The sequence below is a fragment of the Aotus nancymaae genome, unplaced genomic scaffold (assembly GCF_030222135.1).
Source record: "Aotus nancymaae isolate 86718 unplaced genomic scaffold, 86718_ANA_hifiasm-v0.15.2.pri h1tg000019l, whole genome shotgun sequence".
Classification (NCBI taxonomy): Eukaryota; Metazoa; Chordata; class Mammalia; order Primates; family Aotidae; genus Aotus; species Aotus nancymaae.
The window spans coordinates 2,376,364-2,402,792 of NW_026988431.1; the positions used below are offsets into that span (position 1 = coordinate 2,376,364).

Below are 26,429 nucleotides of genomic sequence, written 5' to 3' on the forward strand. Positions count from 1 at the left end.
TTTATTTGTTTATTTTGAAGCAGGGTCTCGCATTATCACACAGGCTGGAGGACACTGGTGCAATCATGGCTCACTGTAGCTTCGACCTCCTGGGCTCAATCGGTCCTACCACTTTAGCCTCTCGAATAGCTGGGGCTATAGGTGCATGTCATCCTGCCCAGCTAATTTTTGTATTTTCTGTAGAGACAAGGTTTTGCCATGTTGCCCAGGCCAGTCTCAAACTCCTGGGCTCAAGCGACTCATCTCTCTTGCCCTCCCGAAGTGCTGGAATTACAGGTGTAAGCCACCTTGTCTGGCCCACTTGAGGCTTTTAACAGCAGAGTTATGTGACCTAACACTTGACGTTAAAAAAGAAAGATTTTTGCATAAAAATACACTTGCGTTGGATAATGCTGCACACAGCAACACACATGCATATAAGCACCGCACAGACACAGCCTCTTCATCTGCCTCTGTCAACCAGATTCCCCTGGGAATACCTCAGGAAAGTTTGGAATACCTGTAGACTTCACTTTGAGTAATTCTAAAGAAAAGGCTGACACACAGTATTGCTTTATGGATGGAGCATCTGAGACCCTGAAATGTTGAATTTTAGTTCATGAGTCATTCTCTACTTTAGGCTGATTTTTCTTTATCGTTTATTCTTGCTCTTAGACTTAGAACAGAATCTCCAGGGTGTCAGTCAGCTGAGCTTGAGACTTATCTATTGTTTTCTGTTACTTGTTTTGGAGACGGGTTTCACATTGTCACCCAGGCTGGAGTGCAGTGGCATGATTTCAGCTCACTGCAGCCTTGACCTCCTGGGCTCAATGGATCCTCCCACCTCAGCTTCCTGAGCAGCTGAGACTACTGGCTAATTTTTATATTTTTTGTAGAGATAGGGTTTTGCCTTTTTGCTTGGGTTGATCTCTAACTCCTGGGCTCAAGAGATCCTCCTGCCTTAGCCTCCCAAAGTGCTGGGATTACTGGCATGAGCCACTGTGCCCAACTGAGAACTATTTATTCTAATGGTAGAATTGCTATGGGGTAAAGAAATCCACCTCTGGTTACTCCTGTTTCTATTAGCAGGTGTATAAAATATTCTACAATAATATATGACCCTTAAAAAAATGTTAAGATCTCCCCCGCCCCCCAGGAGTTGGTGGATTATTCAAAAAATGGTTTTTAGTTTGCCAGATTGGTATTTGTGAAAGTGTTTCTTGCTAGAATGGAATGAGTACCTGTGTCCTTGGTGATAGGGCTTCCTGACATCCGCCACACCAAGCCACATCTGAGGGCAGGGGTGACATCGTGTGCTCACACTGCAGACATCTTTTCTGAGCCATGGCCATTGTGTCACTTGGAATTCAAACCACATTTTGAGCAGCCTATTTTTGATAGACTGACTTTTTTTTTTTTTTTTTTTTTTTTTGAGATGAAGTCTTGCTCTGTTGCCAGGCTGGAGTGCAGTGGCGTGATCTTGGCTCACTGCAACCTCTGCCTCCTGGATTCAAGCAATTCCCCTGCCTCAGCCTCCCAATTAAGTGGGATTACAGGTGTGCACCACCATGCCCAGCTAAATTTTTGTATTTTAGTAGAGGTGGAGTTCCACCATGTTGGCCAGGATGGTCTTGATCTGCTGACCTCGTGATCTGCCCGCCTCAATCTCCCAAATGCTGGGATTACAGGTGTGAGCCACTGTGCCCAGCAGAATCTGAGTTTTTATTGTAAGTATTTAGAAATATTTCTAAAAGTTAAAAAAAAAAAAACAAGAGAAATGCCTTTATTTGACTTTGGTAAATAGCAGTTGTTTTTGTCCACTGTTGGGGAGTGAAACAGCCTGTGATAATTCTGGGCTTGATTTTATACAGAAACTAGTTCATAAACAGACGATCAGAATCTGCTCTTGGTACTTCATTCATAACAAGCCCACCGTGTTTTACATCATGCCCTTTTCACTCCAGCCTGGATGACGGAGCGAGACTCTGTCTCAAAAATAAATAAATAACTCCCAAGTTCAACTCTTCCTACAGTGAGTACGAATATTTCATGAGCTATAAATGTTTAATTTGGAAAATACTTGGCATCATTCTAGGTCTTTATTTCAGAAAACATCCTGGGATGGCACGGGCCCAAGTCACATTCCACAGAACAGCTGAAAAATGGGACACTTGGCTCTTTGCCATCAGCCAGTGCCAACATAACCTGGGCAATTTTACCAAACTCCACTGAAGATGAACAAACCTCACAGCCAGAGCCAGAGGTAAGCGTGCATTCCTCTCGGTGCGTTCACGGCCTGTGTTATCGCTTGTTCAGAAATAGAGTAATTATATTTGTAACTTGCTCATCTCTTTCTTTTAAGAGGAGACAAATTAAAAAAGGGAAGAATTGCCTGGAGAGACAAAATCAGCTATGTGCATGCCTGGCACCTCTCTTGTTCTTGTGTCTGGCAGCTGCTGTGGGTGAATTGTGATCCTACGAATGAGGAATCTCCTATTTTCATTGAAATGGGAGTCATTTTAACTTCAAGTGGGAGAAATTCTAACAGATCCATTAAAACGATGCCTATTGACATGATGGGAGCAGTTACAATATATCATGTCACTCCCCTGAATAATGGCTTCTTCGTGTGGTTCCTGCTGATACAAGCTCTTGCCTCACATGCTCGACTCCTGCATGCTCCTGAGCCAGGCCGGGATCCGTGGGGCCATGGCCGAGACTCCTTTGGGGCACTGTGCTGCAGCCCAGGTTCAGGGTGCAGAGGATATGCGCTGCCTCGTTAGGGGACGCAGTCCCTGCAGATCCTGATGACCAGCCAGGCTCCAGCAGGCTTCATGGACTCTGTCATCTGCCCTCAGCTTGACTCTCCTAACTCTGCCTCTAAGTGGCAGCTGGAGGGTAGTCAAATGCAGCGTTTACTCTTGTCAATTTTATTTTGTGTCCTGAGTCCATTTCTGTTCTTCTTTTTCTTTTGATGCACATGATACAGTCTTGATATAGTCTCTTGACCCGGGCGGAGGCCTCCTTTAACCAAGCGTTAGAGGTTGTTCTTAATTTCAATTGAAATCGTTTTAGCCTGAAAATTGTAGAACACTCCCAAGATCTATTTGATAAGGTTGAAAGCCCCAAGGCAGCTTCTTCGATGAAATGGTCTTGGTTATCAATGGAAATTTTTCTCCAAGCAGCATAGGATTATATTCTTTGACAGTGATTTAGTAGCATAGCTTTTATAAAGTCAGATTAGCCTGCCTACAAATAATGTCATTGGCACCTTTAAGGGGCATTAGCAGGGTCTGAAGTGAATAGTGGCTGTGGATTTTTGAAAGCCATTTACCCTGTAGGTACAAAGAGTTTCAGGGTCAAGAAACACTTGCAACTGATGTGTAAGTGAATTAGAAGGTAAGTTGGCGACTGTGTAAATGGTAGAGAAGTGAGTTATTAGATCTTTAGTAATCATTTTTTGGTTCCTTCCTTCTGGGAGCATTCTTGGGCAAAACCTAACGGGCTATCACGTAATTAACTTACTTATTAGGGCTCGTGCTATTTCTGACTTTGTAAATCCTCTTACTGTTTCTTCTGTGTTCTTCTGATAGGTGCTCCCTCTGACCCCAAGGTTTGAGGCCAGGTCTGTTGTTTTTACACAGAACTGTTGCCCACTTTGCCTCACCGGCCAGTAGCATTGGCAAAAATATAGTATATGATTGTCTGTAAGAAATAACTAATTCCTGGCTGAGTGCGGTGGCTCACGCCTGTAATCTCAGTACTTTGGGAGGCTGAGGCAGGCGGATCATGAGGTCAAGAGTTTGAGACCAGCCTAGCCAACGTGGTGAAACCCTGTCTCTACTAAAGATACAAAAATTAACTGGGCATGGTGGCACACACCTGTAATCCCAGCTACTCAGGAGGCTGAGGCAGGAAAATCACTTGAACCCAGGAGAAGGAGGTTGCAGTGAGCCAAGATTGTGCCATTACACTCCAGCCTGGATGACAGAGTTAGACTCTGTCTCAAAAATAAACAAATAAGTAACTCCCAAGTTCAACTTAAAGAAAATATATCCTGAAGAAGAACTGGCCAGAGCTTTTTTCATTAAGTTAGGGACAGTCATTAATTTCTAATTGTCATTTTACCCTTAATTGTTTGGAATTAAAATTAGAGCAAGATAAGATTTTGTTTGATCCCTTGTAGCAGTGAGAACTTTTTGGGTAGGATGGTGTTTTGGTGTTTTTCAGAGAAGGGCAAATTAGAATTCTTTTGCAAAGCCTCCCCTCATTTTTTCCAGTGAGTTCTCTGGCAGATGATTTTCAAAACCCAAACAGCTAGTATAGCTTGGACACTATTTTTGTTCTTAGGCCATTATGCTTTGTCACATGTTTTGTCCTAATAGTTAAAGAAACTGGTGACATCCGCACAATAGTTTTTCTTCAGAAAAAAAAAAAAATGTTGCTATTGTCTCCTTTCTGTACAATGTGGAGGAATAACTCTATATAGAATGAATTGAAATTCCTAAAGGCTAAGAATGCCTTAGGAGCAGGTCCTTAATCCTTTTGATCAAGAGAATATAGTTAGTTATATGAGTGATCATTGGGAAGGCAACTTTCAGAATTGTGGTTATTATGCTCCCTATTAGGGACACTATTAGTAGTATCCCTAATCCTAATCCTCATTCAAAATCTGAAATGCCCTCAAATCTGAAACTCTTTTTGGTTAAATTAACTATTGTCTTCTGGTTTAGTGTTTAGAATATATTAAGTCTTTAGGGGGATAAGCAGGATACCAAAGGTACCTCCCCTCTGCTGTTCTGGCTTCTCATAAAATAACCTACATCTGAAACAAGAATGCATTTTGAAGCTTAGTCTGTTTAATTCCCAGCAGAATGAAAGCTCAAAGAGCAGTATGTGTTTAATACATGAGTTAGAAGAGAGCTGTGGTGGGCTCTGTTATAAAATGTAGCTTAAAATCTTATTCTGCTGGGGCAAGAACTAACTAAATGTGAAAATGAAATATTCTTCCAAAATGAAATGAGTTAGGATCTTGGTTTTACCTATTAGTAGAACAATTTTTCAACTCTCTAGCACCATCCGAAATGTAAGTCTAGATGGAAAAAGGTTTCCAGCGTGCCGCTTCATCATGCATGCCTTGATTTAGGACAGGAAGGACGGTGATTGGAGTAGATACTGTGGACCAAGCTCTCCTGACTTTCTTTCTACTTCCTTGGTTGGAGAGATTGGAAACCTAACAGCTGCATGTCCCAGACTTTCTTACAGTCTGATTTCTGAACACATAACAATGAGATGCATTTGTTGAGATTTGGAAGACCAAGTTCCTCCTGCTTGCGCTGCTGGCAGGCAGTGGCATGGAGGTCGGAGTGTTTAGAGGCAGTTGTGGTGGCCACACTCATCGTTCCGGGCCTTAGTCTCACCTCCCTGGGTGCGGGACTCTGTTGTGACAACAGCAGCAGCTTCTTGACCTCTGAATCACAGCCACCTACAATGTTGTGACCTTGAATTTAAAAGTCTAGACTGGGTGCAGTGGCTCCCGCCTGTAATCGGAGCACTTTGGGAGGCCGAGGCAGGTGGATCACCTGAGGTCGGGAGTTTGAGACCAGCCTGACCAGCGTGGTGAAACCCCGTATCTACTAAAAATATAAAATTAGCCAGGAGAGGTGGTGCATGCCTATAATCCCAGGGACTTGGGAGGCTGCGGCCAGAGAATCACTTGAACCCAGGAGGTGGAAGTTGCAGTGAGCTGAGATCATGCCATTGCACCCCAGCCTAGGCAACAAGAGTGAAACTCTGTCTAAAAAAAAAAAAAAAAAAAAAAAAAAGTCTAAGGGGTTCCTGATGTCTGCTCCTCCAGTCTTCTTGATAGTTTTACAGGCAGCTAACTCTCATATCAAATTCCTTTCTGACTGCAACACCTGGAGTGGTTTCTGTTTTCTGCATTCCTGTGTCTGGTTGGGCTCTGGGCACAGGAGAGCCCAGGGCGATGAGGAGACCCATCCTGAATGACAGAGCTCACACCGTGACCATGCACACCCACCTTCCAGAGGACATATCTGAGCGACAAAACCTTAACTGTTTTCTTAAAACTCAGGCTTATTGAGGCGTAATTCACAAACAACATAATTCACCATTTTAAAATGCAAGGTTCTTAGTTTTAACAAATCAAAGTAGTATCCTTAATCCTACATTTAAAATCTAAAATGCCCTCCAATCTGAAACTTTTTTAAGGCCGACATGACACTCAAAGGAAATGCTCCTTGGAGTATTTTGGATTTCAGAGTTTTGGATTTGGGATGCTCAAGTGATATATTGAAAAATTCCAGCATCCAGAAAAATTCAAAATCCGAAACATTTCTGCTTCCAGGCATTTCAGGCAAGGGCTGCATGACCTGTGTGGAACAGTTCTGCTGCCCCCAATTCTCTCATGTCCCTTTATGGTCAAATCTGTCCCCCAGCCCTTGGCAACCACTGATCTATTATTTGTCCCTATAGTTTTGTCTTTCCTGGAATGTCATATAAATGCAGGATATAGCCTTTTGATTAGGGCTTCTTTCACACAGCGTAATGCATTTGAGGTTCATCCCTGTTATGTGAATCATACTAACGCATTCCTTTTGCGTCGAATAGTATCTGTGGGATCTGCAGTTTATTTATCCATTTACTAGTTGAAGAGCATTTGGTAAACTTTAAAAACTTGCTTATGTTTTTTATGAGTGAGGTGGAAAGGAGGAGCAATGAAAAATAATGTTGTGTTAATTATTTGAGGTAAATATCTGGTGCCCAGATACCTGCCCCTGGCCTTAGGACCATCAGGACTATCAGCCCTGCCCCTGGAGACCGTAAACAGAGGGTTTCTAAGCCTGTTCCTCGAGAGCAAACCATCAACTTCTATCAACCCGCGTTGACTGTCCCAGTTAGCAGCTTTGCCTCGTTAGTTGTCTGGATTACAGTGGTAACAATGCTATCAAGAGACCACATGCCCTATACCCCACAAATCTAGGAAGTATAGAAAAACTTACAGTATCTTTATGTACTTGGTGCTATGTCAGCATATGAGTTAGCTAAGTGGTCTTTGGTTAAAAAATCGCGTAATTGAATTTTCAAGTAAACCTGTCCTAATCTTCCCTTCCCAAAGGAAGAAAAATTGTTTTAAGAATAAAAGAAGGAGACTGATATAAAAGATTTAGCTGACTTCCGCATCAAGAATTTTCAGTGTCCTGGTTGAATCATTTTAGCACTGAACTTTTGAACAACTTAACAACACAATTTGAAATCCTCTGATGTTCAGCTTGAAGCCTGGCCAGTACAAACCCCTCAACACATTTTTATCATTTTTGAATTTTTCGTTCCATGATACATAAATGTATAGGAAGATGTTGGTTGAGGATGTATCAGGTGTGGGATGGTGGTAATTTTTAGAGATGAGCAAGGTTAATATGTTGTTTTGATCCTTCAAATATTTCTTTTAAAGTTTCAATCCTGTAAGTTTTTTTGAAACATGTGGCACGTATTTATTTGTGATCAACAGTTTCAGGAGTGAGGCAGCTATCATTGGCTTATAGTGATTGAAAGTCACCTTACTGAATCCTGTTATAACCTCACAGAGTTTAATTCCAAATGGTTACAGCATAGGAAATATCATTGATCAAGTTTATACTCTACCAGCTCCTGTATTGGGTAGGATTCTTTAAGATGCAGATAACAGCAAAGATGTAGATAACAGCAAACCCTACAATTAATAGCTCACACAGTAATAAATTTAAGTCTGGGCATGGTGGCTCATGCCTGTAGTCCCAGCATTTTAGGAGGTCAAAGCAGGAGGATCACTTGAGGCCAGGATTTCAAGACCAACCTGGACAACACAGACCCTGTCTCTACAAAAAAATATAAAAATTAGCCATGCAATGAGGGTACATGCCTACGGTCCCAGCTACTCGGGAGGCTGAAGTGGGAGGATTGCTTGAGCCTGGGAGGTTGAGGCTGCAGTGAGCTGTGATCACATCACTGCATTCAAACCTGGGTGACAGAGTGAGATCCTATCTCAGAAAAAAAAATAATAATAGTAATAAATTTTCACACAAAAGACTGGGAGTAGGTGGTTCCAGGTCTGGTGCACCAACTCACGATGGCCTCAAAGATACAAGTTTCTTCCATTCCTCCTCCTGTTTATCCTTGTGCTTGTTATTCCATGGTGGTGGCATCATGGCTGTAGTCCCAAATATTGCATCCTCACGACATGTGCTTTAGAAGGAAGGATGGGAGCTCTTCTGAAGACACTTTTCAAGGCTGGGCGTGGTGGCTCACACCTATAATCCCAGCTCTTTGGGAGGCTGAGGTGGGCAGATCACAAGGCCAGGAGATGGAGACCATCCTGGCTGACATGGTGAAATCCCGTCTCTACTAAAAACACAAAAATTAGCTGGGTGTGATGGTGGGTGCCTGTGGTCCCAGCTACTCAGGAGGCTGAGGCAGGAGAATGGCTTGAACCCAGGAGGTGGAGGTTGTGGTGAGCCGAGATCGTGCCACTCTACTGCACTCCAGCCTGGCAACAGAGTGAGATTCCATCTCAAAAAAAACAAAAAAAAGATACTTTTTATTTGGGAAGGGAAGCCCCTTAGTACACTCCCCTTATTATCTCATAGCCAGAGCTAGACCACACACCTACTCCAAGACCCATATCTGGTGGTGGGTCACTGGATTTTCAGAGTCACCCTCCCCAGCTGTGGAGTGTGCCTTACCTGAGATCAAAGGGATCTCAGATCCTAGAGAGACCAGAATTGGGTTTTTGTCAGCAAGGGAAAAGAGGGTATTGGCTTTTGTGTAGTAATAGATTGTGTCTGCTATACCCCCGATCTACCCCAAGTAGGCTTTCTTCATGCAGTGGCCATCTTCAGCCCTATAAGACTTTTCTAACCTGGCTGTTTCATCTCATAGACCTAATTCTTACCATGTGTGATTCTTTTCTGGAAACTCCAGAGTATTTAGGAAAGTACAATGCAGATAGTAGATACTCTAAGTGTTGAATGAATGAATGAATGAATGTGAACGATGAGGTTTCTTGATAGTGTCCGTGACTACAGGTGTGCTGTCCCTCTTGTTCTCATTTCTGTTCTGTGCTCTTCCCTATGGCTTCTGGGAGTTCCAGTAGAAGTAAGTTTAACCTGTTGAGTGGCATGTGACTTGCATAGGCTGCTATGATGAAAGATTCAACAACAGTGTCCTGGAGCTCTTCAGGCAGAAGATGCTTCTATTAATTGGTCTATTCCTCACTAGTGTTCTTGATCGGGTATCTAATAGGTGCTAAATGGTTGTAGTTATATGTGGAATTATTTTTGTGTATGAGAGGGTCCCTGCGCATGGGATAGAATTCTGATGATAACCTTTTAGAAGAGCTGCCAAAGACATTCCATTTAGATCCTGACACTAGAGGAATGAGCAATGATTTGATCACCCAGTTGTTTTTTTAATCTCTTCTGGCCGTTGTCGGTCTGGAGGGAAAGTAATTCATCCTTCAGGCAAATGTAGAAGATATGCCTCCTCGCCATCAGACTCTCAGGACTCACTAAAAATCAGGAAGAGTCAGACTGTTCTTTTTATTTTTATTTTTTGAGATGGAGTCTCGCTTTGTCGCCCAGACTGGAGTGCAGTGGTGCGATCTTGGCTCACTGCAGCCTCCGCCTCCCAGGTTCAAGCAATTCTTCTGCCTCAGCCGCGTGAGTAGCTGGGACTACAGGCACGTACCACCACGCCTGGCTAATTTTTGTATTTTTAGTAGACACAGGGTCTCACTATATTGGTTGAACTCCTGACCTCGTGATCTGCCTGCCTCAGCCTCCCAAAGTGCTGGGATTACAAGTGTGAGCCACTGTTCCCAGCCCAGACTGTTCTTATACTTAAAAATATACTGCTTCCTCATTAATTTGTTTTGTGTTCCGGTATAGTAAGACAGTGATTATTCATCTATGCAATAATTTTATTCACTCAGCAGATATTAATTGAGCTCCTATTACGCAGTGGGCATTGAATGGAGCCTTTCCTTAGTTTAGCAGATTTTCATAACCCAGTTTATTAGCTCTGTACATGTTTCATGATGTTATAATTATTCTGTATAACTGGAGATTAGAAGCAATATTAGAACAGGTGCGAGCCACCTATCTCTTATCCAAGTGATGTTTCCAGGGTTAGTACCCTAAAACTGTGTCCGTCCTGGTGCTGTGTGGCTGTGGGTCTACCTGTGGCCTGCAGCATAGAGATGACCATGTGTGAGATGACATGGAATTTGAAGATGTGCTGCTGTGGTTCTCCTCTACTGCCTCCTATGGTTAAGAGCTGCTGTCTGCCTTCCAAAATAGCATCTTGCTGCTCTCTTTCTTCTGGTTCTTAGCAAGTCACAACGTAATCATCACACACAATCCTAAGCCCTGCACACATTTTTAAAGAACTTCTTGGACTTGGTTTCTGACAGCTTTCATGAGCTCTCTGAGTGCAAGGCATGACAGTATATTTTTCTGTGTATTTCGGGGGATTAATTTCAGTTTATGCTCGTTTTTCAAGGATTTTTTCTTTCCTCCATTGCTTTTCTCTTCGTCTCTTCCTTTTTTGTGGGTGACAGTAAGGTTTTCCTTCTTGGCTGGGTGTCGCTTTTATTTTTTAAATTTTTATTTATTTATTTATTTTTTAAGATGGAGTCTTGCTCTGTTGTCCAGGCTGGAGTGCAGTGGTACAATCTTGGCTCATTGCAACCTCTGCCTCCCAGGTTCAAGCAATTCTCCTGCCTCAGCCTCCCAAGTAGCTGAGATTACAGGCGCGTGCCACCGCACTCGGCTAATTTTTGTGTTTTTAGTAGAGATGGGGTTTTGCCATTTTGGCCAGGCTGGTCTCAAACTCCTGACTTTGTGATCCACCCGCCTCGGCCTCGCAAAGTGCTGGGATTACAGGCGTGAGCCACTGCGCCCAGCCGGGTGTTGCTTTTATAAGAGAGGAGAGGAGTATAGTGGAAGGTCCCAAATCATGCCTTTGCTGTGGCCAGTAGGATATGTGCTGGGGCTTTTAATGGGGTTCAACACTGGACCGAGAGAGTCTTTGGGAATGGCCTTAGGAGTGTTCACCGTGTTGCCTTCCTTCTCTCACCTCCCTGCCCGGCTGGTGAGGCTTTGTGACATCAACACCCACCAGAATGCTGGGGAGGTAGCCACTTTGGATTTGCCAGCTGTGAGCTGGAGACATATGAAAAAACTCAGCACCAAATGGTATAATCTCTCCTGTCCTGCAGCAGTACTCAAAGGATTGGGTGCTTTGAAACTGGTGAATGAAAAGGGCTTTAGGCACTGCAGTGTTTAGTCTGAATTTTCCCTCCTCCTTCCCCTTTTCTCTTTTCCATTCATTTCTGTTGCTACAAAGGGAAAAAGTCAGATCTGAACCAGAGGTGAAGAGTTGAAGAGATTGTAGCGATGTATGAAAAATTTTAGCATTTTGTTGTTGGGGGTATTGAGCCTCACCCTCTAAACTGGCCCTAAAACTCACAGCTCCCTCTGCTTCCTTCTCACTAGCCTAGTTCTATGAAATTATACCAGTATAAATGAGCTTTTCACCATCTGCCTGGCTTATATTTTTATTTGCCCAAGATGAATGACTATTCTGAAAGTGATTTATTTTCTGGTCCTGATGACGCTCACTTTCTGAAGATAGAAAGTCAACGCGCAGAGATTTATGATCTTGGGGAAAGAATGTTATGGAAGAAAAGTGTAAAATGTTTCTCACATCTACTTTGGGCTTTGGCTGAGTGAATCGATGAGTTCTTGTATCCCTTTTGTAATTCGAATTGAGTTTTGTGGATGGCTTATGGCTCTATGCTTTGCAGGGGCTTACTGTGTGCTAAATAATAATTGTAAATTTAAAACTTTTTGGTAATGATGATACATGTGAGTAACTAGGGAGACAGTAGAGAGAGAAAGACCGTGTGTGTGTGTGTGTGTGTGTGTGTGTGTGTGTCTGTGTGTCTGTGTGAAACAGAGCAAGTGAGTAGTGAGCCATAGAATTGTCTGTAAGTTCTGGCAGTGTTTTTCAGATCTTATGGATGTAGGGCTCAAATAGCCATTCTGTAATACTTGACAGTACTGTACCAGCAGCTGTTTGGCTGTCCATCCTGTCCCCAGGCATCCGGGGACCATAGCTTTCCTCACCCCTAAAGATACTGGAGCAGCCCGGGCCAGGGCAGTGGACTCCATGAGGTGCCCAGTGCAGCCGGGTGTTTGTTACCTGTCTTTTCTCTCTCTCGGAAGACAGTGCGTTCCTGTCTCTCCCAGTCTCTGCCCTTTTCTCTGTCATTCACCATCCAAAGCCAGCTAGGCCTGTGCTGGACTGTCCTCATGTCACATAAGGTTCTCTCTGTTGGCTCCAGTGGTCCCATTAAATGACCACATTACTAAAAAGTATAGGAAGAGTGGTGGACATCCAGCCATGCGAAGGAGAAGGAAACCATAACTTTTTAGAAAATGGACTTAAATGCAGTTGAGAACAGTGTGTCAATCCTTCAAACCGTGGGAGTGCTCTTTAGATGGCACCAAATCTCCATTCACATATTTCTTGATCATCTCATTAGAATTGCTTTTCTTAAAAAAAAAAAAAAAAAAAAAGAAAGAAATATGTATAACTTTGTTATTTAAAAATTAATATTGTAAGAGGATCAAATCTTTATTTGCAGCAAATGTATTTAACTCACATTATGAGTTTAATATAGCTTTGTAGTTTACCCTGGAAACCCCATGAATGACATTATTTTTTGGAAAATGTTTCAGATTCCAGATATCTTCTTTTTACTAGCCTATGTACTAAAATACAGAGCCAGCTTGTAGTTCTGACTTTAAATATATATGTATTTAAATATATATAGATATGATGTAATTCAAGGAGAAAACTCCTTTGAAGGATGCGAACTTTTCTTATAGTAGATTGATACTGATTTCATGTATTGAATTGAGAAAAGAAATGGAAGCAAGAGGGACTTACACTTGGGTTTACCTGCCTTTTGAAAATTCCGGCCGGGCACGGTGGCTCACGCCTGTAATCCCAGCACGTTGGGAGGCCGAGGCAGGCGGATCACGAGATCAAGAGATTGAGACCATCCTAGCCAACATGGTGAAACCCTGTCTCTTCTAAAAATACAAAAATTAGCTGGGCATGGTGGTGCGCACCTGTAGTCCCAGCTACTTGGGAGGCTGAGGCAGGAGAATTGCTTGAACCCAGGAGGCAGAGGTTGCAGGGAGCCGAGATCGCGCCACTGCACTCCAGTCTGGCGCCTGGCGACAGAGTGAGACTCTGTCTCAAAAAATAAATAAGATAAAAATTCCATTATGATGAATTTGTAGTGCTAAAACCTTTATTTGGAATGAAATATTATGTAGAAATTCCCACAACGGGAAAATCCTTGCCCATTTTAGATATTGCTCTGCTGGATCAGTGGTTCTCACAGATGAGTGGGGACTCTCCTGCCCTGCAGACATGAGGAGCAGGTGTTCATGACGGTCACTGACTAGGGCTGATGCGAAGCCTTTATAAGCTAGAGTCCCCACCTCACAAAAGCCAGCTTTTTGTTGATATCATCTGAGAATACAGGTTCCTTGAAGAAGCAATCAGTTGGTTGGACATAAGATACAAAATCATAATGCAAACAGATTCTGTTTTTGATAATTTGGCTGTTAAGATGATTTAAAATTTTCCAAGTCCCAGGAGTATTTTGAGGAGATGCAGTTAAATTATTGCATTTCTGGGTTGGTGAGGATGAAGTCAATAAGCTTTTTTCTCTTCAGCATTTTGGTCTCTGTAAGCTGTTTCATGATGGGGGATGGGATTGGCATGATGCTTCTCTGGAGCCCCAGCTGTGGAGTCTGACAAAGCACTTTGAACCCAAGCTCCTTCAGTTATTCCCTGTAAGAATGTAAGCACGTGAATGATTAATGGTTGTAATAGTGGTGTTTCCTGATGGAAATGTTGTGAACATTATATGAGATCCTGTATCTCCAGTGTCCAGCCCAATGCCTGGCACTCAATAGTAAGTCCTTATTAGAATTGTTCTTTGGCCAACCTAGCTTATCTTTATTTGTAGATATGAAATGTGTTGGGAAACACTTAAGAACATGTGTTGTCATGCTATTCTGGGCTAGTGAGATTCATTTCTCTTTTGTCTTCCACAGGAGTAGTCTGGGTATAAATAATGACATCAATGGAGAATGATTTACAAAGGACTTCCGCTAGTAACTTATTCAAATATGGCTTCTCCACATAGAGCTAATTTAATAATCATCAAGGTAGTTCTGTTGCTGGTGTTTTGCCTGGGTTTTCTCTGAGGAAGTCCTAAAATCACCTAGTGTGGTCCCCGGTCAGTGAGCATCCACAGGTGGGAAGCCCGGGTAGCTGATTTTCACAGCACACCCCAGGTTTGTGCACCAGAGGAAGTCTGTGTATACAGAAATAAAGGAAATATAAGTAGATCATATTAGTTTCCTATTGCTGCTGTAACAAATTACCACAAATGTATTCTTTTTTTTTTTAACACACCCTCCCCCCAACAAATGTATTCTCTTACAGTTCCGTTGGTTGGAAGTCCGACACAGGTCTCAGTGGACTAAACTCAAGGTATTAGCAGGGCTGTGCTGCTTTCTGGATGCTCTAGGGTACAATCTGTTTCCTTGGCATTCCTAGCTTCTAGAGGCTGCCTGCATTCCTTGGCTTGGGCCCATTGCTCCATCTTCAGAGCCAACAGCATTGCATCTCATTGACCCTGCTTCTGTAGTCCCATCTCCCTCTGACTTCCCTCTTCTGCCTCCCTCTTCCACTTGTAAGCCCCCTTGTGATTACATGGAGCTCATGCAGGTAATCTAGGAAAATCTCCCTGTTTTAAGATCAGCTGATTAGCAAACTCAATTCCATTTGCAACCTTAATTTCCTGTTGTCATGGAACGTAAAGTATGAGGACTCGGAAGTCTTTGGGCCTTTTTTTTTTTTTTTTAATTGAGACAGAGTCTTGCTCTGTTGCCGCAGGCTGGAGTGCAGTGGTGCGATCTTGGCTCCAGGTTCAAGCGATTCCCATGCCTCAGCCTCCCCTATAGCTAGGATTATAGGAACCCACCACCATGCCTGGCTAATTTTTTTGTATTTTTGGTAGAGATGGGATTTTGTCATGTTGTCCAGGCTGGTCTTGAACTCCTGAGCTCAGACAGTCCTCCTGCCTTGGCCTCCCAAAGTGCTAAGATCACAGGCATGAGCCATCATGCCCAGCCACCTTTGGGCCGTTTTCCCACCTACAGCAGCAGGGAATTTGGCTGGCATTCACAGAATTAGATATACCATGGAGATAAAACTAGGCTTAACCTCTGGCTGGTAGAAATTAATCAAGTTGCTCTATTGCTCCATTTGAGGAAAGCAGTCAGCTCAGCTGGACTCATGCTTTACGCAGTGAAGCCTTTTCAAACTTGTTTTTTCCAGGCTGCCACTGCCATCGCCCCTCCCTTCCTCCCTGTACCTCGCAAGAGCCTCAGAATTAAGCCGGACATGAAACCATGATGTCTCATTTTTTGCAGATTCCACAATTCATGCTTTGGCAGTAGGAGGAGGAAGATTTTTTAAAGTTATTGTAGAACAACAGAATTATTGTGTTAAAATACAATAGAAATCTATAGGAAGTCAGAAGTCATTTTAAACCCCCTATTTGACCCTTCCTTTTGATGCCGCCACCTTAGAAGGAGCTGCTGTATGTCTCTTATGGGAAATTTGTTTTTACAGCAAATATATATATATTTTATACTAGTGGAATTACAATATGAATAATGTGTGGCTCTTTAATTTTCAATTTGACAATGTATCTTAGGCATCTTCCCATGTCAGTATATAGAGATTGCTTGCATTCTTCTGAACAGCTCCAAAACCATTCCATTCTGTGAATATGTAATAATTGATGGAGTTGTGTCCTATACTTGTTTAGTAATTTATTTAACTAGACCCTAGGAGAGACATTTAGGTTGTCCAGTTTTTCACTATTATGCATTGTCCTCTACACATATTTTGTATGCTTACACAAATATATCTTGTATAGAGAGACTTTCTAGCAGTGGAATTTAGATGAAATTCTGTTAACAAATGTGGGCATTTAAAGTTTGCTAAGTCTTACCATACTGCCCTCCAAGATTAAGCCAAATGTATACTTTCTCAGCAGTGTGTGAGGGTTGCTATGATCCTGTCTGTCATCATTAAGGAATGAATGTCAAGCTCTTATTTTGTTTCCAGTTTATTTTTGAGATAAATGGTATCTTGTTTTTAATTTCCTTTTTTTATAATTAGGAATGAAGTTAAGCATATTTTCACATATTTATTAGCCATTCATATTTCTTTTGTCTTTATAGCCTTTCCATATTTTTTGATTACGTTATTGGACTTCCTAATTAATCTTTTCTAAGAATTCCTTTAATATACCAAGCCAGTGAATTTTTAATAATGTGTGCAGTTATTTTCCCACCGTTTGGTTGAAGTTTTGGAGGTAAGAAGCAGTAAACAACAATTGTGATTATCGTCCCCACTGTAAAATATTTTCTCATGAAGATCTCTTAGCTTGAATCGTTTCGAGAATGAGATTCCCCTGACATCCTTTCATAAGTTCACATTAGTTTAAAATTCAGCTCCACGATTTTATGTGTTGCTGTCCAGGAAACCCACTGGAATGAGCCAGCAGGTGGTTCTATGTGTGGGCTGTTCTGTAGCAATGAACAGTAGCTATGGGAATGTACACTAACTGATATATATATATATATGTGTGTGTGTGTGTGTGTGTGTCATACACACACACACACACACACACACACACACACACATTTATCCTTCCTGGAAACATCTAGCAAGACTCTAGCAGTCCTCTTATTAAGAGAACTGCACCATGTGGAGAGGTGGTTTTCCCACCCTCACTTTCTTGCTGGTCTTGCTCCTTGCTTGAAAATAAATGTCAAAATATGTAGAGATGCATTCCATGGAGGTTCCGATTTGGACCTTCTGTCCCTATCCAGGGTCTGCTGTTACTGGTTTTTAAGGCAGTTTTATGAAGGATACTTGTCAAGTTGAAAAAAATAATACTTTTATTCCTTAAAAATGAAACACTTAATGACAGAAAAACTTTTTTAAAGAAATTCAAAGACATTGGATTGAGTATAGCATGATAAAACATTCAGTTACATATTAATTTCAAATAAAGTGTCACATACTCAGTTATTTTGAAACTTTTGAAACTCCCCTGAAGGATGCGTTTCATGATCCTGTTTTATGAATGGGATGAAGATGTGTTCAGGAGTAGAGAATTCCGTCAAAATTTCTAAATTGACAAATTCTCTAAAGTCATATAAAACCTAGCTTGAAAAGTCATCATTGAGCTATGATATGCTACAGAAATGGAAATTCTGTGCAACAGAGTGATAGGAACAAAGACCAGAATTTAGTATTTAAAGGAGTGTAGATCCTACCTGAGCACACTTAGACCTTAAAATCACTTTCTTTTTGTGCTAAATGTAAGAATCCTGCCGTTCTGATGTTTAATGTGTTGCTACATACCATGTGCGTTGCCCCAGGATGATTACAGCTGGCTCACGAATTTCCTCTGGAAGTTTTCACTGGGTGAAGCATTTGAGAGTAGGGCAAAGCAGAGCATGATAATGTGACAGCTTTTAAAGCAGAGGACATAGTGAGCCTCATTTGGGTTTTATGGCAGTGGAATAATATGAAAAAAATATGAATTGCTGCAATTACCCTCTTATATCCTGAGTATCATTTCACATTTGAGTAAAAGTACAGGGAAACCTTCTTTTAATATCCTATGTCACCCTGGCTAGAAAAATGGACACACATATGCAAACTGAAGAGACCAGAAAATGCCTGCTGTTCGGGTCAAAAGGTATTGAGTGGGACTGAGAGATTGTAGCTTTGTAATGGGGCGTTAGCGGTGCCTCTTCATTCTGGAATTAAGGGCTGTGGTAGTTTTGCTGTTGGTTTATTCCTTTTTTTATGCTAGAGGGTATTTTCTGCCAGATGCTTTCTTCTTGGTTTGTTAATATTTACAGAAATCAGGACTAAATAGGCGTATACCAGAGCTGTTTTTAAGAAAAAAAAAAAAAAAAAAGAATAAAAACTGAGCTTTGGGTTGTTTCTGATGTTCCTAGCTCTTGATCTCCTTGTGGTACCAAATCATTAAAAATTTTGAGGGTCAGATGATGATGATCCAGAAACTACCTCTTAGAGCAAAATGGGGTGGACTTGCTTGATTTTGTCCCTTAAAGGCTAGGCTGCTACCCTGTATGTATTGACATGTGCCTGGCACAAGGAAAGTCCTCAGTAAATGTGCCTTCTGTGTGGCCTGGAGAGAACACTATAACATTATCTGCAGAAGAGTTCTTAATGCACTTTGCTTTTTCCATTATTCGTGATGCAGTCCCTTTTGGCTTGCAAAGAACAGTAAATGCCTCTTGCTTCTAATGACTTGTAAATCAAAATTGTTCTGTGGTTTGCGATGCCCTGGTTATTTCCTTTGTGTTATTGTATGCTTCAGTAATTTCCACTTGAGAGAATTAGTGGGAAATTTCCAGGTGAGAGGCATACATGATTAAAATGGACAGTTAAAATTCAGAGTTGGAGTTGAATGACTGCCTGGTGTGGCCACTGATGAAAATACAATCACCCGTATCCAATCAATGTTGATAGCTTTCCGAATCTGTTTTGGGTCATCAAATGAAATTTCTGGGGCTTTGTCTAATGTTGAGGAATACAATTTTCTTCAACTTGTGCCTACACAAGTTTATGAGAAAAGTTGTCCATATGTCTGTGTTTGGACCCCAATAGCCCAGAGCCATCTCCTCACTGGCCGCCTAGGATTGGGTTTAGAGAATCCGAGGGGCTGGTAGCCCTCGGCCTGCGCTACTCCTCCCTGGGAACCAGGCCCCTATCATGCCTGCTACTTTTCTCCGCTGTTCTCGAAGCTCCCATGGCCAGGGATCGTTAGAGCAGAGCTTTTCAAATGCTAGGGTGTACCAAAATCTGCTGGAGGGCCTGGGGGAGCAGGGAGGAGGGGAAAGGGAGTTGCTGTTCAGTGGGTATAGAGTTTGCTTTACTGGATGAAAAGGTTCTAGAGATCTGTTGTACAATAACGTCAATATAGTTCATACTCCTGAATGGTAAAACAAAGTAAGTTGGATATAAAGTGAATTGTACAATAAGATTCGTATATTGTGCCAAGTATAAGTTATAATTGTATTTCAGTTAAAAGAATAAACAGGCTGGTCATGGTGGCTCACGCCTGTAATCCCAGCACTTTGAGAGGCCAAGGCAGGTGGATCACTTGAGGTCAGAAGTTCAAGTCCAGCCTGACCAACATGGAGAAACCCCGTCTCTACTAAAAAATACAAAATTAACTGGATGTGGTGGTGCATGCCTGTAACCCCAGCCACTCGGGAGGCTGAGGTTACAGGCATGCGAATTGCTTGAACCCAGGAGGGGGAGGTTGTGGTGAGCCGAGATCGTACCATTGCACTCTAGCCTGGGCAACAGGAGTGAAACTCCATCTCAAAAAAAAAAAAAAGAACAAACAAGAAAACCCCAAACAAAACAAACACTGGTCTGTGCCCTGCCCCTGGAGTTTCTGTGTCTGTAGGTCTGGAGTGGGGCCGTAGACTGGAATTGTTATCCAGTTCCCAGTGATTCTGCTGCTGCAGGTCCGGGGGGCCACAGCGAACCTAATTTAAAGCCTTCCCCTGCTGCACTCTGCGTTCCTGCAGTGTTTTACGTCTTTTCTTCTGTCCCTGCTGTAGAGTTCAGGCCCATAATGCATAATTGTGGGAAGAGCAAGGCGGTCTAGCAATTAGTGGCATCAAGTGTACCGTTCTGAAAGAGTCACTGACGTGGTACCATCGACTTGAGTCTCACTGTGTTTCTTTCTGAATAAAACCATTTACCATCTGCAGATCAGAAGAAATACTTCACCCAGCACAAAGCATAAATCAGTCATAATTTAAGCTGTGGATCTAGAAAGCCAGAATTCTAGCCTTGGCACGTGCCAGTGCTTATGATAGAAGCAAATCGTAGGTAATAGAATTCCTTTACGTTTTCAGGCACGGAATCATTTTATTACTGTTAGCTACCCAAAGGACATTATTCCTTCATCGGTTTGTTTCTGAGGTGGAGGTGTTTATAAAATTGTTCTTTTGTGTTTCATCAGGAATTTTAGATTTTCAAAACAATCTGTTCTCATTGAACTTTATATTACCAAGAAGTTAAGGAAAGATAGGCATGGCAGTAATGTTCGAGTGACCCCAGTAAAACTTAAGACGTGGGATTTAGAGGAGGGAGGAATTACTCCTGCCCAGATTGTTAGAGCCAGCATCACAGTGCCAGTGCTGTCCTTATGGATAGATAACAAGTAGTGGAAGGCGTAGAAATGGATTGGGAGGCCATCAGAAGTTAGAGCACCACTCTCCAATCAAACTTGCTGCAGTGATGAAAGTATTTTCTTTCTACGCTGTTCAGTATGGTAACCACTAGTCTGAATGTGGCTGGTGCCATTAAGGAACAGAATTTTAAGTTGTATTTAATTTTAATTATTTTAAACAGCTAAATGTGACTAAGACCTACTGGATTAGACAGTGCGAGTCTAGCGAGTAGGGTGAGAAGTGAGTGTACCATCCTCAGTCTAGGCTGGAGGAAGTTTAGGAGGGGAGGGGAAGTGTGGGTCAGATTCAGGAAGCCCAAAGTGCGGCTGAGTGAGTAGACATTCTCCTCTGGGCAGTGGGAAGCAATTGAAGACTTATTTGTTTTTTTTTTTTTGGTTCAGCTCTCAGGAGATCCTGAGAACATGTGCCTGATTGAAGACTTTTGAACAGAGCAGTGGGTCTTTGGGGAAGAACATTCTGCTGGTGTGGTGCCAGACAGTGTAAGGGGAGGAGTCTGGAGCCAGAGGATGAGCTGGGAGGCTGCCAGGGCCCTGCATTTATGTGGTCAAAGCCTAGGATGTGGTGGCAGCAAAGACGAGGAAAGGAGGGGATGGTGGGCCAGGTGGGGCTCGATGGGGGGTATCCGGGAGCTTGCAGGTCTCAAGCCTGAGTGAGTAGGAGGGTGATGCACAGAACAGGAAAAGCAGGATGCGGCCGCTGAGCTCCTTGGTCGAGTGTGCGCAGGGCTGAAAGGAGGGGAGCTGAGATGAGAACAGCCCTTCTCCCAGCTGAGTGCCGCCTGCCCATGTGAGTCATCTTAGCTGTTTTCTATTGCCCATGTCTGGTAGAATAATTAGATCTGCAGACAGTTGTGACCGGTCCATTTTGCCTCTCACTCCACCCGCTGCCTCTCGCGCTTTCTCTCTCTCCCTTACCTGCCTGCTGCCAGCTCCCTGCCTCCCCTGTGATTACTGGGCCCCTGCAATAACTCGCTGTTTGATCTTCCTCATACAGGAACTCATAACCCAACTACCGTCTGCCCAGCAAGGCTGCAGCGTCCAGAGTGACCTAGGCCATGTCCTGTACTGATTGTAATCCTCCTCCGTGCCTAACACAGAGCCTTACATGTATATTTACCCAGTGGAGGAGAAGAAAGGATGTAAAACATGTGACTACCACCCCCAGTGCTTGTGGGTCTCCCTCCCATTGGACTGTGGTAGGAGTCTTCCGAAACGGCTCTCGGTGCCCCATCACCCCTGCGTGCAATCATGTCGTTGCTTGTTTAACCATGTGTCTCCTAGGGCCTGAGTTCTATTATCCAGCCTCCTCAGAATCTTTAGCAGTTTCTCATAGGGGAAAACCAGCTGTTTACTTCCTTTACTTATGCAACGAATAAGTCAGTGTCAGATAGTATTTTTGTTGATAAAGGCACAGCAGTGAGAAAAACATTTCAGATCTGCTTCCTGTGAGCTGACTTGCTGCAAGGGGGAGAGATGATAAACACCCATTTAATACAGTGGAGAGTGATCAGTGCTGGAAGGAAAAGGAGCTGAGGAAGGAGCGAACAGGAGAGTGAGTGGTGCCGGCCTAGCTGGTCAAAGGCTGCCCGGGGAACGGGACACTGGAGTTAAGATGAGTGAGGCCAGCACGGCGGCTCACGCCCATAATCCCAGCTCTTTGGGAGGATGAGACGGGCAGATGACTTGAGGTTGGGAATTCAAGACCAGCTTGGGCAACATGGTGAAACCCCAACTCTACTAAGAATACAAAGGTTAGCCTGGCATGGTGGCACGTGCCTGTAATCCCAGCTGCTTGTGAGGCTGAGGCAGGAGAATCTCTTGAGCCCAGGAGGGGAGGGTTGTAGTGAGCTGAGATCGAGCCATTGCACTCTAGCCTGGGCAACAGAGTGAGACTCTGTCTCAAAAAAAAAAAAAAGATTTGAGTGAAGTGAGGGGGACGTGGATGAAGAAGACCGATAACAGCAGGTGCAAAGGCCCTGAGGCAGGCCTCTCCTTCGCGTGTCCCAAGAACAGAAGGTTGCTGGAAGGGGTGAGCAGGATGAACAAGGAGAGGAGTGTGGTCAAGGAAAGAGAAGAGATTCGTGGGCCGCCGTCAGGACTTTGACATTTAGTCTTAGTCAAGTGGGGAGGGTTTTGAGTTTAGGAGTTATGTGACCAGCTTTATGATTGAAGACGCCTTCCAACTACTGTGAGGAGACACAGACTGAGAGGAGAGCAGGAGACTGACTGGGAGGCTGTTGCAGTAATTAGGAGAGAGAGGTGATGGTGGCTCTGCAAGGGTGGCAGAGGCTGTGAGAAACAATCAGATTCTAGATATGATTTGCAGAAGTTGCTGAGGGATGTGATATGGAGCAGTGCATAAGCCAGAAATTAAAGTCAAGGATGGTGCCAAGCCTTTTGGTCAAGTGACTAGAAAAACAAAGTTGTTATTTACTGAGATGAGGAGGATCACATTTTGGAGGTGTGAATTGAAAGGCCTGTTTTAGACGCAGTAAGTCTGAGATGGCCATTAGGTGATGTGTTTTCTCTTCACTGCTGTAACAAATGATCATTGACTTACTGATTTAAAACAGCACTAGTTTATCACCTTATAGAAGAAGTCTGACGCAGGTCTCAGTGGCTAAAATCCAGGTGTTGGCCAGGCTGCATTTCTTTGTGGAGATCCTAGGAGAGAATTTGTTTCCTTGGCTTTTCCAGTTTCTAGAGCCTGCCCACATTCCTTGGCTTGTGGTCCCTTCCTTCATCTTCAGAGCCAGTAACGTTGCATCTATATTCCTATCTCTTTCTGACCACAGCCTGGAAAAATCCTCTAATTTTAGGGATTCATGTTTTTACATTGAGCCCATCTCAGCAATCCAGGTTAATCTCCCCGTCTCAAGGTCCTTAATGTAATCACATGTGTAAAGCCCTTTTGTCACTTAAAGTGCCGTATACACAGGTTCCAGGAATTGGGACGTGGGCAGCTCAGGGGGCTGCTATTCTGCCTACCTCGGATAGCTAAGGGGGAGATGTTGAATAGGCCGCTGGGTGCACAAAGCTAGAGTTCAGGGGAGAAGACTGAACTTGAGATATATTCTTAGGAAATACACATTTAGGAATTGTTGAAAGCAGTTGGATCAGATGGGCTCTCCGAGGGAATGAGTCTTATTACAAGGCCAAAGCCATGTTCTTGGCCTTAGCCGCACTTCCCTGCAGTAAGGTTCTCTTCATCCCTGGCTGGCATCATTTCTTCTGCTGCACTGTCCCCTCCTCTTGGCTGCTTGAAGCGCTCCTCTTTGGTGACACGCAGCCCAGAGTCTGCCTTCTCTGTGTGAAGCCCTCTGATCACCCTGGACGCTTCTCCTCCTGGCCTTTGCGATTTGATTTTGCATCATACAGCCTTTTCATTTATTTTTCTGTTTTTGATGACGGCCTTATTGAGATACAATACACGTGCCATACAATTTATCCCTTTAAATTATACCAACCATTTGGTGGATTTTAGTATTTTTACAGGTGTATGTCACCGTCACCTCAGTCAATTTTAGAACATTTTCATCACCTCAAAAATGAACCCTGTACCCTTTAGCTGTCACCCACATTCCGCCCATCCCTGCAGTCCCTGGCAACCACAAATCCATGTGCCTGTTTTGAATGTCTCATAGAAGTGGAATTGCAGTACGTGACCTCTTGTGACTGGCTGCCCTTTAATTTTAAATCTAGATTTTGTCCTTGCACACTCAAGTTTCCCACATTTGGTTTTATAAATTCATTCTTTTTAAAAACTTACTGCACATCTGTTGTAAACCACCCTTTGTGTTGGGATTCTAGAAATGAAGCCCTGAATTAGCTAGAATGCCTCCATCAAAGAGTTCCAGGTAAGCTAACGACCACATGGCCACCGCATTCCCCTCCTGAGCTCCTGGCTGATATTACTAATTGATCACAGCATTCTTTCTCCCCAGATTTGTAGATGGCCTGTACGCCCACCTCCACCCACGGCCCCAAGTAGCCAGCCCCACATAATCAAAGTTCCTTTGCCAAAAGAGGGCTGACATTTCTGGTCCAGTTGGAAAGTAGGCGTGCACCTGTGTAAATCCACTTCGCTAAGTGCCAGAATGGGCATGTCTGAAGCGCCGAGGGACTCCTTGGTAGGATGGAGGCTCCACCTCTGTGAAACATAGTTGAACTAAGTCAGATGATGAGTTGAAACTTACAGTTTGACCCAGGGCTGGGAGAAGGAAAGATCCATGGATTCCTTCTCAATCAGAACACCAGCCTGTTGAATACAGAGACCATGTCTTAAGCAAATTTATATCTTCAGTATCTAATGTGGTGCTTTGTTATCTGTGGGCATTGGAGGTGGCTGAGGTGACAGTAACTCTTTCAGGCCAGGTGCCTGATGACCACTCAACCCACCCGTATGCCTTTATGTCTAACCCATTGCAAGCCCTCTTATCAGAGCTCCAGGAACGCTAGAATGGAGTCTTGAAGGGGTTTCTTCCCTACCTTTCCTAGGCCTAGAGAACTTGAGTAGCTGTGGATGGCAGGTGTGGATGGCTACGCTCCTGTACCTCCAGACCACAGCTGGTGCTCCGGGGCCCATTGCTGGGATGCTGTCTCTGATTCCCTGCACTTGCTGCTTCGTGTTCGTCTTGCTTAGTCCACACATGTGCGTGTGACCTTGATTGAGGCATATTTGAAACTTCTCCGAATCCTTTCCTAGTGTAGCTCCAGACCTGGAAAGTGATGCTTGCCTTGTGCTCAGGGCCCTGCAGCCCCAAAGCCCTCAGTGGGGAAGGCCTGGGAGAGGAGCGTGGATGGCGTCCATCAGCTTTGCGAGGGAAGCTGCCGGGGAGAAGCACGAGGAGGAGGATGCAGGGGCTCTAGCAGCGACCTCAAGTCAAAATAGCACTGTGCCCAGTGCAGACATCACAGGCCGCATGAGAGCGTGGCTGTTTACCAGGCACTTCTTGTGTGCCAGCCACTGCGTTCAGTGCTTTATATGCTTTGTCTTATTGAGACCTAGAGCAGGCCTCTCAGACGTGGGAGGTGTTACCATCTCCATTTCATAGACAGGGAGACTGAGCCTTACGGGTGGGGCATAGTGTCTTTAGGGTGTATCTCCAGGACTGTCTGCAGCCAGAGCTCCGAGCTTTCCTTTTATGCATCGCTGTCTCCTAAAGCTGCGGTGATCTCTCATTTCTTGGCCTCTTCCTTATCCTCACTGTGACTTTTTATTCCAAGTACTCATGAGCTTCCTGTGATCTGTGCTGCTTGTGCAACATCAAAATAGGGGCCGTGGAGACCTTGGTCCCACGATCATACACAGCTTTGCATTCAGGGCGTCTTTCAGAGCCTCTGGCCATGTTATTAATTGAGTGCTAGATGTGGTTTTAAAGTGCTAGCATTTTGCTCATTGAGATGATGTTGTCAAGCACTTGACACAGTGCTTGGCACTTAGTAGGCCCTCTCTGTCTTGTGGAGGCCCTATCCTTTCCCTGCTTCTCCAGGCGCCAGGCTGATGCTAAGCTTGATTTGCAGCCTCTGGGATCCTGCACGCTGGCAGTCGGAATTCACACTGGCACGCTCCGAAAGCTCAGCTGCAGAATCATTGCTTACCCCTTCATTTGCTGCGGCTTCTTCCCTTGTCTTTTTTGTACTTTCTTTAGGGTTTTTTTTGTGTGTGCTATTTCTTGATTTCTTTTTTTCCCCTATCATTTAAAATAGACTCTGCTTTCTAATCAGAAATGTAGAAATTAGACAAAGACATGCTGCTGTTTCCTGTGAATGCTTCCCTTGAATGTTTTTAAAGGAACGCCTGTTGAATCCTCTCGATATAATTGTTCCCAATTATCTTGGCTGATGACACGTGCCCTCCCCTCTCTCCCCTCCCCAGAAGTGACTTCCTTCTGCCTTCCAGGGTGTGTTTGATTTAAAACTAACCTCTCTGCAGGTCGGCCCCTTTGCTCAGGAAGAGCATCTGTCCTTCCAG

At 43.7% G+C, this 26,429-nt stretch overlaps 1 protein-coding gene across 2 annotated transcripts in view; it reads left to right on the forward strand.

Annotated features, from left to right (window-relative positions):
• Positions 1-26,429, forward strand: part of OSBPL10 (oxysterol binding protein like 10) — a 334,921-nt gene that overhangs the window by 247,059 nt on the left and 61,433 nt on the right. For both annotated transcript variants that reach the window (XM_064378585.1, XM_064378586.1), the window contains one exon: positions 2,088-2,242. In XM_064378585.1, coding sequence (XP_064234655.1) covers positions 2,088-2,242 — 155 coding nt within the window. The remainder of the gene's footprint in view (positions 1-2,087; positions 2,243-26,429) is intronic.